Raw genomic sequence first — 11,443 nt, 5'->3', positions numbered from 1 at the left:
AGCACGTAGGCTACTTGCTTTTGTGGTTTTTAATTCCACGCGGACGGAGTCGCGGGCGAAAGCCAGTATATAAAGTATATAAGACCGATTTGGAAAATTCATCGTTATATAGGTAATTTAGCTCTAAGTAACATAGGCTACATTTTTTAATTCCACGCGGACGAAGTTAGCAACAGCCAGTACTATATAAAGACAAAAAAACTTACAAACACCAACTTAAATCTAACTTAAACTTATACATTCAAACAAATATCACAAAGGCTAAATGGAAGAATCATAACATATACATGTAAATTCGATAATTAGTAAAAAGCACATACAATCACATAAATATATTTTTAAAGGCACTTATATGTCAAATTTCAGTCACTAAATAAGAGAGAACTCGCAAAAGGTTTTTTTTCCTAGTCATATTTCTTTTGTTTGTCATCATTTATGTCACTGATCAATTGTGAACTTGGTCTTTTTATAATCAGTCTAAACATTTATGTAATCTATTAATTCTGCATTTAATAATTTTTAGGTTAAATTTCTTCACATTTTAAACGCTTTTAAATTTAATATATGGTCTTGGTTCATTCTACATTTTTGACCTACTTCCCAAAAGGAGGTACTCATCGTCTGTATGTTTTTTTTCTTTTAATGTTTGTTTTATTTTTTTATGTGTGTTGCGGTATAACTCCGCCGCTAATGGACCGATTTTGATAATTCTTTTTTTATCCGAAAGGTAATGCTTGGAGGTGGGTCCCATTTTTTGTTTAATTTTTGGAGTCAGACTACGATGTAGTTAAATAGTTTATTTTAAATCTAAGCATACATCATTTGCTTTTTTAATAACAATTAGGTATGCTTAGTTTAAAAATTAAAAAAAACAATTCGTAAATCGTCTTTCCTTAAAAGCTCATATCAAATTGTGAATTTATATTTTGTTTAAATTTTAGTTAAATAGCAGAAAATAATCATAATAAGAGTATATTTGTTACGTTTGACATAAAATTGTCAATTATTGAATTTACTTCCCGTTTTGATATATCTAGACCGATTACAAACTATATTCACAATGTACCAGTGACATCGTTTCACTCAGTCTTGTTCACAACAGTTTTGTGCGCTTTGATCCATTATGACGTCATTGAACTGAGGGTTGAGGGGTCAAGTTATATTGGTTGAGTAATTTTATATCGTAAGAAAGTGGTCACAGTTGGTAAATTACATTAAAAAAGATTATTTTTTTATTCTGTCTACCCTATTTTTAAAGTTATGAAATAATAGGTTACATATTGCCATATCAGAATATTTAAGGAGCAATTTAAAGGACCTTTCTTAACATAAAGTTATTGTACTAATTATTTCCAAGAATGAAGGCAGTTTTAAAAAACTATTTATTCAAACTAAACCTCTTTGAGGTGTTTTAATTTTATAATGAAACGTAGTAATTTTGACACTGAGTATTATTGAAAATAAATCAAAATTAAAACCATAATGTCAATTGTGGGTAGACAGAAACAAAGTCATTAGTACAAATGTGACAAAAGGTACTGTACTAAACATTTATCACGGATATAAAGGCAGATACCCAAATAAATTTAATTTTTAAACTAAGCACTAAATTATAACTTAGTTTAAAAACTAAACTGAACTTAGCGTATTACCTTATATTCCATTTCTAAGGCGTGTTTTACATTTTTCAAAAATAGACTTTCTAGATCCTCTTCCCGCGCTTGTCTTTCCGCCTGTCAGTGGAGACAGGGGAGGTGACAGATCTGATCATCTCCACGATGTGGGAGTCGAAGCGCGGCGAGTGCAGCCTCTTCGCGGACCGCGTCCGAAACTTTGCTGATTCCTGATTTACCACTGGTGTTAATGATTTTATACATCTGGAAATTAAAAAAATATGTTTGTTAATCATACTTATATAATAAATGAAAGGATGGATAGGTGAGTAGGTTTCTCTAAAAAGGTTTTTTTTTTTTACTATAAGATGGCAAACGAGCAAGCGGCCTGAATTCACTGAAATGGAAAGCGACCGCTGCCCATAAACATCCGCAATAGGGAATATGCATGTTTTTTTTTCTTTTTTTAAACGATTGTACTTGTTATAAAATGACCACAAAATAAATTTGACGCGAAAATATTCAACCATTGAGCTAAAAATAATAAAATAATATTACGACCATTTTCGAGCGACTAAAACGCGACCGGAGTTGTCATGAGACGATTGACGTCAATGGTCTATTTCATTCATAACGTACGCTCAGATGTCACTTCGACGTAAAACACAACAGTTTCTCAAGATCAAAAAGTCAAAAATCGATTCATTTTTATTATTCCTGGTACAAATAAATGGTAATTAATAATTCTATTCATTAATTTTTTTTTAAAAAGTTGGTTTTGATACCGTGTTTACAGTAAAATACTTCAAAGAGTGTATTTCTATATAAACTAACGTAAATGAACTGTATTGTCAACGCAGCGACGCCATATTAGATAAGCCACTTGCTTCGACCAATAGTGTGCGTTTTAGAACTTAGCGAGGGAATTTGAAAAAAGACACTTTTTAATTATTAAATTTTGCCACTAAATCACATTATATTAAAAAAATCTTTGCAGGACTGGTTTTATAGTTTAAAGTATACTTAAAAAAAGTTTGGTACAATTTGGCATCATATGCATATTGCCTATTGCAATCAAATCAAAAATACAAATCTTTCCTCTTTATAACATTAGTAAATCCGCAAGGGAACAGCTGGTATTTCGATGCATTATTTGTGACATCCTATATCCTCAACTAGTAGATAGATTTAATCAAATGAGGGACCAATCGATTGGTATTTTCGTGTACCTGGCAGCCTCCTGCAGCCTCCTGGTGAGGAGGTCGTTCTTCTGGCGAGCTGCTGCCAGCTCGCGGCGCAGCTGCGCCTTGCTCTTGTTGCCGGCGGGGTGCAGCAGCGCGTGGCGCCGCAGACGGGCCGCTGACGGCCGCAGCATTGGCTCGGGGTCCACCATTTTCTGATACACAAATACATTTTAAAAAATATCACACAATTCATATATCTATACTAATTTTATATAGAGACTATCATTAGAAAACTACATTATCTCTGAGTAACATAGGGTATATTTATAAATTTCACGTGAACGAACTCGCGAGCAACAACTAGCCTATAATAATGTAATAAAACGTTAACAGACTTCAATGTTATTGTTCTTAAAAACTATCGTGCTGGAAAGGGACAAAAACTACAAGTCAATTACAAGGATAATTCCATTGTAACGGTAATAATTGTTAGCCAATGGCAGAATCTTCTCAATAAAAGTTTTAAAAAATGTAAACGATAAAATAAAATTCATATAACATCATGGTGATGGCGCACGAGAACAGTCAGTATTAATAAATATAGTAAATGTTTACCTTTAACAGTTCATTAAACTCCTTGGACAGGTTTGGCAGATGTGGCAGTTTCCCGTCTCGGTAGTCATGCCACTGCTGGCCGTTCTTCGGCAGCGGCCCGCCGCCGCCCGCCTCGAACAACGTCAGACCTAACATACAAATAATAATTATTATTTTATATTACAAGGTGGCAAACGAACAAGCGATCGCCCGAATACGCCGAAATGGCGAAGCGACCCACTACCCATAGACAATCCGCAATTGCATGCGTTGCCTACCCTTAATCGACTGAGGAGACGCGCATAAACAGGATATTTCCCCTTCTTACGCGTCTCCTCCACCGTCAAATCCACTTTCCAATCCAATCCTTCCCTTATAAGAAGAGGGTGGAAAGGAAAAGGGACTAAAATAGGGTCTCTGGCACCAGACTCATCAGACTGTACGCGGAATTGCTTCCACTTCACGCCTATCTTGTGGGGTCATGGTATTACACCGGGCGAGCCCTACACTGCGATGTTAAAGCGGGTTCCACCATTGTTATTTTTTTTTATTACTAAAACGCAAAAACGATGCTAAAGACCTTAAGAATTTGAATTAAGGTTTGTTTGAATGGTTTAGAATAGTCGAATTACAAGATTCGAACCCTCGACTATGTTATCGGGAATCCATACCCTTAACCATTAGGCTATTGGCGTATTGGTTAAGTAATAAATATTAAGTTACCGAATGCAAATATATCAGCTTTGGTGAGATGCGTGAAGTCCTCCTGCAGCACCTCCTTCGGCAGATATCGGCAGTCACCTTCCTCCACCAGCGGTGACGACACACACGTCACATGCCCCAGGTCTCCTAAGTAACATTACATAAAAATTTAATTACTTATTCTATGTTCCGCCATTATTCCAAGACTGTTGTTACATTATAAATTCCGATTATATTAAAATTTCATGAATTCCATATTACATTGTCCCAGGGCAAAGGTCGTTATGAATTTAGTCTCGAAAGGGACAAGGCAATTTTTCTGTAAGCATACCGCGTATAGCCTTGACTGTATTATAGAAGATTTTAAAACAATTTCCATTGAATTTATCATATCAGAATTCCTTAATCTACGATATAAGCAATTCACTGCGCAAAAACTGATAGATATCAAATGTGAACTGTTAAAATGGTCTTAATATAGTAAATAAACAAAAAGACAAAAATTTTTGTCAGTCAACATTATTTTCATAGCCATGAATCAAATATGCTTAATACAAAAAAGAATTATCAAAATCGGTGCACTAGCGGCGGAGTTATGCCGTAACACACATAAAAAAACATACAGACGAATTGAGTACCTCCTTTTGGGAAGTCGGTCAAAAATAAAATAACGTCACAACCAGAATGTCAAAAATTAATGCAATATTTTTAATTTAAGATTTATTTTTATTCAATCTAATCCGGGCGTAAGCACATTGATTCATGTAAACTTTGTACTTAAATTTTTTTTTGTCAAGTTTAAGTCCAATACTAAAGCTTAATAATCTTACTAATTCTTACTAATCTCACTAATATTATAAATGTAAATGTTTAGATGTATGGATGTTTGTTAAAGTTTGCGGCCAAACTACTGAACGGATCTCAATGAAATTTGGCATACATGTAGAGGATAGTTTAGAAGACCACATAGGCTACTTGCTTTTGTTTTTTTATTCTTTGCGGACGGAGTCGGGGTCGAAATCTAGTCTTTACTAAATGAGAAATACCTAGTTTATATATATGGTGTGGATTCTGCGGGGTGTCATCATCATCATATCCGTCATCGGAGTCCGGCGCCGCGAACTGCTCCGCGCGGCACACGAATATGTTCCCCGGCTTCACGTCCATGTGCACCAGCTGCCGCGAGTGGATGTAACTGCATAACAAACATATTTTAAACATCGGAAAATAGAAATTAAAACTGCAAGTGAGTCTTTTAAAATAATGGAAAATATATCGAGTAGAACATCGATATAAAGTCCAAAGGAAACACAAATTAATTAATAGAGGTTTTAAGTTATCAAGGGTCTGTGTTGTAGAGGTTTTGGTCTCTGGGGAAGGGCACATATAATTTTTTGAAGTTATCGAGGTTCTACTGTATTTATTTATTAAAATCATGTAAGATTAATTACACATAATACATATATAATTAAAAATAATTTCTAAGAAGAAAGCAATTAACTTTAGAGATTAACCAAACTAACAGAAACTAACCAATTTTTTTTAAATAATGGATTTTGGATAATTAGATGATTTTTGATTATAAACAATCTGCGGCAAAGCAAGATTGTTATGGTAACGGTATTATTAGCCAATAACAAAGGCCTTCATTGTCATTTAAGTTTCATGAAATATAAATATAATATGCAGTTTTTATAACAATATATAACAGCTAAATACTTACGCTAATCCTTCAGCAATATGAGCTAATAACAGCAGCAGTTCAGGCTCCGGTAACGGACCAGCCTCCATCATCTGCTGCAGCGAGCCACCATCACAGTATTCGTTCTGGATTATCATATGTCCATCCTCCGCCCATGCTGAGTAATATCTGTTTACAGGGTAGAGACATATCTTTAAGTTAATACTCTAAGTTAAACAATCAATAGATTAAGGGCCTGTCCCACAATTGTAAATTGTCAGATAACAACCCACATAAAATATGTGATGAAAGTATCGGATTTTGGTACTCTATCTAACAGTAATGTCACTTTCTATGTGAGCCTCTATCAGCCTGTGGTGGGACAGGCCCTTAATGTGTGTATATGAAACAGAAGGGGAAAATACAAACATCTCTAAATGAAATTGACATAATAGATACCAATAATATAAATTTAAGTTTAGTATATCGTATTTTACGTAGTAATTATAATGTATTTAGTTAATAAGATAGCTATTGCTCTCGACTTCGTCCGCGTGCCATTAAAAAACGATAGAAAAACATGTTAACCATAACATAGCTTTTTAATGGTGCAAGAATTTATGAAATCGGTCCAGTAGTTATTGCGTTATTTTGTACATAAAAAAATCAAAAAGTACAAATCTTTTCTCGTTATAATATTAGCATAAAAAAAAACAAAAGTTAGTATCCTATGTGTATTTTCAGACTATTTTCTACATCTATGCAAAATTTTATCTACACTTTCGCATTTACAATATTAGTATAGTTACCTGACTACATGTGGATGCATTCCCAGCACCGCATGAGCATAGACTTCAGTAAGGGCATTCCGTTCCGCAGCCGAGCCGGCGACTGGTCGCAGCGACCGTTTCAACGCGTACACACAACCGTCCAGTTTGTTGAGACATCGGCTCACCTCGCCGAAGGAACCGCGACCAACCACCTCCTGCTCCACGAACTCAACGCTGTACCGCGGTATATTCGAATCCTGGTACATATTAAACAAATTTATTAAATAAACATTTGCATACTCCATCTGTTTTTATTAATATGAGATTTTTGTTAATTCGCTAATATTTCCTTTAATCATTCCGACTATGGCTGCTAGGATATGGTTCACAATAATTTCAATAAAGTCAAACCCTTGACCGCAAGATCGGTAGACTGTACCCCAAACCATTAGGCTATTGGCGCTCAAACTGCTGTTAATCATTGCAAAAATTGTATTTTACTAGTTTTCTTTTTTTTGATGCTATTGCCTTGTAGTTTTGTCTCATTGTCAGCAAGTTTTCAAATTAACTCACCACTTTAATTTAATAGTATGAAACATGACGAACATCAAAAGAGAATTTCCCTTCCTATCCCCCAGTCTCCATCAAATCCACAATCCTTTCCATTCTTTCCTTAAAAGTGTAAGGGAAGGGGACTAAAATTAAGCCTCTGGTAAATAGAAGCTATATTACATACCCTCATTCGTTTCGCCGGCGGCAGTTCTGGAGACTGTCCCCACGTAGGTGTTTTAGATTGACCTCGGTTGTTTTGATTCATCGCCTGACCTATGTAAGAACAAAAATGAAGTATTAAAGACTGCAAAATTTGCATGGTAACTTTTAAAGATATGAAAATTGCAGTATTTTGTATATATATATATATATATATATATCAAACAAAATGACTTTTAAAAGATGCAACTATGGATGAATTGACATCGCAGATTATTAAGAATTTAAAGTTTTTACAATGTTGTCTTCCTATTTAATTGTGTTGGTATATTCCTCAATTCTTTTATAGTAAAAAAACAAAAATGTTCAAGCAGCCTATAAATTCCACTAAAGTGAAGCAACCACTGCCCATATACATCTTCAACAAATTACCAACAACTTGCCAACATTAAATAGAAGTGGTGACATACAGTAAGAGGATATTTGTTATGAGTACTTACCCTCAGGTGTGAATGGGTTGATATTAACAATGGGTCTCCTGACTCTCGAGTCATCCAAGTCTTCAGGAAGTAAACTGCCAAGTGCACTGTCGTCGTCGCCCGACGGCGGGTGGAGGTGATGACTGGAACCTGATGGTACACCTGGAAGTCATACAATAATGAATCCTTTATCATACAAAGTCTATAGAATAATATATAGCTTTTAGGTCCTCTTAATTGGTCCCTAGAAGAGAATGACATGGCATATTGCCAGAACTGTGAAGCTACCGATGTAGCCTTGTTGTGTAATAAGTGCTGAGGCTTTCAGGTGCCTTGTTGATCCCGGAATCCCCTTATTGCACTAGATATTGGCCACTAAAGAGGATTTAGTGGGTTAAAACCCACAAAACTCTCTCAGGCAGGGAATCTTTCAAAGATTTCGTACCCCAATACAGAATACAGGATCTCTTAATAGGTGGAATTCATCAGATAAAATCTAACACTTCTTAAATTCCTTTCTAAGAGCAAGATATCACCATGACAATGAATTAGTACTAGAATAAGTAGGATTCAGACATATCTTACCCGTGGGAACACATAGTTTTGGTGGAAATAGCTTAGACCTCAGCGGGCGGTGTGTTGGTGTTGAACACTTTTCCAGCAATGCCTTTGGTGTGTGGGGTGTGTCAAATAATCTGCAAACAAACATACTATGTTAACAACTAATAAAACATTCAAGTTTGGAATGTAAAGACAATTATTTAGGGTAACTTTTACAAAACCTTTAATAAGTAACATTTATTATCATAAAATAAGAAAATGTTCCATGTTGTTATCAAATTTTAATTTCTAAATTTTCGTAATAATTACTTATATTTTAAAACATTACTATATCTCATTATTATCTTTTTCCGACTATTAAAGACATAAATATGTTACTCAGACTAAGTTAGTATATAAAAATTATGATACTAAAGATTCTATTTGCCCTTTCAAACTCACCCTAAGGGTGATAAAACGCACACAAGCACAAGTTGTATTCATACCCCAACACCTGAAGCTTGCATTCTTTAGAAAAATCTTTAAGAAATCCTACACAATAGAAAATACACCTTAAAAGTGTTCCAAACAGTTCTTATTCCTTTAACATGAAATACCTGCTCACAACAAAACACTTTTTTTCATTCTAAGATGTAAAAATAACCTTACATATGCAATAAAAGATTTCCAACATTATTTTCAAACTTTTCCATTGAATAAAAGACTCTATTAATACTGCTAAAGTATCAAAATTGCTTGATAAGTGAAAGTATTTGTGTGTTGACATGCAGAGGAAATTGAGCTTTAATGTGTTTTATGTGAGTTGAAATTCAAATGTATAATTACATCAAGGTGTTTGTCGTAAGATGTTTTTTTAGCGTGGGCGTATTTTTTTCGCCTAGCAGATGTCAGCAGTTCAATCATATGTTTGCTCTTTTGTGTGGATTAACTGTATTTCAACTGATTTTAACTGAAATTCTCATAGCTTGTGCTTAACAAAGGATCTTTTATGCATATTTTTACGATTTCAAGTTGGTTTTTGCATCGTTTTTTAGGAAAAACGCTCAGCAATTATGGTTTTTAATAGCATATGTATTTTAAAAACATGAAAATGGCTGCTATTAACTTACAAAATCTCACACTACTATAAACACATTCTTTGTAGCTTATGTTTGGTTCATGAAATCTTAGTATAAGTTAGTTAATTGTTAAATTAAATAAAGTGAATGTAACTACTTCTTTAGAATAAATATAAACTGAACTTTATAAATTCACCAGCTTTTGCCCACAACTCTGACTAGAGTAACCAGAAATGAAGTATGTAGCTTATATATTCATTTTTTTCATTCAACCCAGATTCATTTTTTTTTCCTGGAGATACACTAACAATCATCCATCTCAACTTTCATATCTTTATATATGAAAGAAAGTTGTGTTAATTACACTATTTGTAACTTAAGAACGCCTTTACAGATATGGCTGAAAATTGGCAAGGAGGTAGGTTAGAGTCAGGAAAAGGACATAGGATACTATTTATTCAGATTGACTCTCTACAGACAAACAGAGTCATGGGCAAAAGCTAGTTTATAATATTTAAAGACATATAAAATGTAATTCTTTTCAATTACATTATAACACCAAACTAGCTTTAAAATATATTAAATGTTTAGAAAGTCGTCTAATTTGTATTCTGTAATCTGCCTATCATAAAGGTCATAGGTATTAGAAAGTGTTGCAAAAAACAAGTTAAACAGCACACAAGGTCATCAATACTCGTTGGACAAGCTATGAGCTGATTTCCTTGTCCAAACATGTGTTTTTAGGACAAGTTGTAACATGTTTTTCAGATGAATATTATCAAATGGAGTATTATTATAAAACATATATTCAAGATTTTTTGAGTGCTTTTGTCGTAATTTAGCTTTCTGTAATTTTTTATCATCATTTTCTAAAGTGTTTAGAGAGTTATAAAATGTTTAATATTGTTAGTATTACTGTTTACATAACTATTCCTACTTTACATTGTACAATATTTAAATAAGTTCAAATATGCATCCTCTTTTAATCTCATCTAGGTTTACCCATCTTCTGTAATTGTTAGCAGTTGTTCTCAAAAATTATTTTTCACATGAATTCGGAAGAATGTGTATGTAAGCCATGTCATACAAATTACATAAAACAAGTGTATCAAACTTATTTTAATATTAAAATGATATCAAGGTTATTATTAGTGTAAAACTGAGGTTAAAAGTAAGAAAGGTTATTTGGTATAACTTAAATTACTTTAAAAGGATGTACCAAAACAGTTGCAACACAGTTCAGAGCTGGTCTTCTATGGAACTCAATATGGATAGATGATAATGTGGGTGTATATTCATGTATGGTATGAAATTATGTTTAACACTCAGGATAGTATTAAAACCTTTAATAAAGAAGAAATTAAGATATAGTCCAATTTCTAAGTGACTATGTTAGATATCTATGAATTTTGGAATATCTCTAACAAAAAAAGATTTATAACAATGTTTTTCATATTTAGTTGACAGAAAGTATACGATTGAATTCAAAAGTCTCAAGGAAAACAGCAACAGTTAAGCAGTTAAGCCATAATTAAAGCTTTAAAACCATTTTGGACGAGATCCAAAGATAACTGAACACCTGCTAACAAAAACAAAACAATAACACATGAAAAGTTGATCTTTAAAAGTTAGGATTTCTTGGTTTTTGAATAGTGATTCCTTTTACATAATCGTGGTATTTTACGTAAGGATGAAAGTCAACGAGGTGACGCAAACTTACCTCAAAGCTCTAACCCTTCTATAAGGCAGGTTGGGTGATTCAGGAGCAGAAGGTTCATCTCGTATAACATCGTCATCCAAGTTAAAATCCAATCTCCTAGGCACTTTAGAAGCCGGTATTGGACTTAAGTTTTCAGAAAAAGAGTTATATGAATCCGACATTTCACAAGATGTTTCCACTGATAATTCCGAAGAATTATGGTTGTTGTTATAACCAGTCTTCATTCTGTACCACTCACTCATTGTTATTTACACATATAATTCACTTATAATGTCAAATTATTAAAATTTTAGTTTATTTCTTAAAAAGCAAACAATGCGCACTTCACAAATTCCAACGTTATGGCGGATGACGCATAGCACCTGGTTAA

General features: G+C 33.7%; 1 protein-coding gene across 1 annotated transcript; it reads right to left on the bottom strand.

Moving 5' to 3' along the window:
* Positions 1-940: 940 nt before the first annotated feature.
* On the bottom strand, positions 941-11,436 carry LOC106101648 (wee1-like protein kinase 2). Its single transcript, XM_013280954.1, has 11 exons — positions 11,074-11,436; positions 8,320-8,429; positions 7,756-7,896; positions 7,281-7,369; positions 6,584-6,801; positions 5,817-5,963; positions 5,140-5,288; positions 4,115-4,240; positions 3,413-3,540; positions 2,843-3,009; positions 941-1,877 (listed from the first exon to the last, which is right to left on the bottom strand). Exons 1-11 carry the CDS (start codon positions 11,313-11,315, stop codon positions 1,703-1,705), a joined length of 1,692 nt encoding a protein of 563 aa, XP_013136408.1. The 5' UTR covers positions 11,316-11,436; the 3' UTR covers positions 941-1,702.
* Between the last annotated feature and the right edge of the window lie 7 nt (positions 11,437-11,443).

The sequence above is a fragment of the Papilio polytes genome, unplaced genomic scaffold, assembly GCF_000836215.1.
Source record: "Papilio polytes unplaced genomic scaffold, Ppol_1.0 DF823969.1, whole genome shotgun sequence".
NCBI lineage: Eukaryota > Metazoa > Arthropoda > Insecta > Lepidoptera > Papilionidae > Papilio > Papilio polytes.
The sequence above is the reverse complement of the archived record's forward strand: the minus strand, read 5'-3'. Positions and strand labels throughout refer to the sequence as shown.

Excerpts from the sequence above, each read along its gene's own strand:
- LOC106101648 (XM_013280954.1), bottom strand. The coding sequence starts at position 11,315 with ATGAGTGAGTGGTACAGAATGAAGACTGGTTATAACAACAACCATAAT. Across the intron at positions 7,370-7,755 it reads CAACCCATTCACACCTGAGG|GTCAGGCGATGAATCAAAAC; the intron begins GTAAGTACTCAT and ends GTTCTTACATAG. Across the intron at positions 1,878-2,842 it reads AGGCTGCAGGAGGCTGCCAG|ATGTATAAAATCATTAACAC; the intron begins GTACACGAAAAT and ends TTTAATTTCCAG.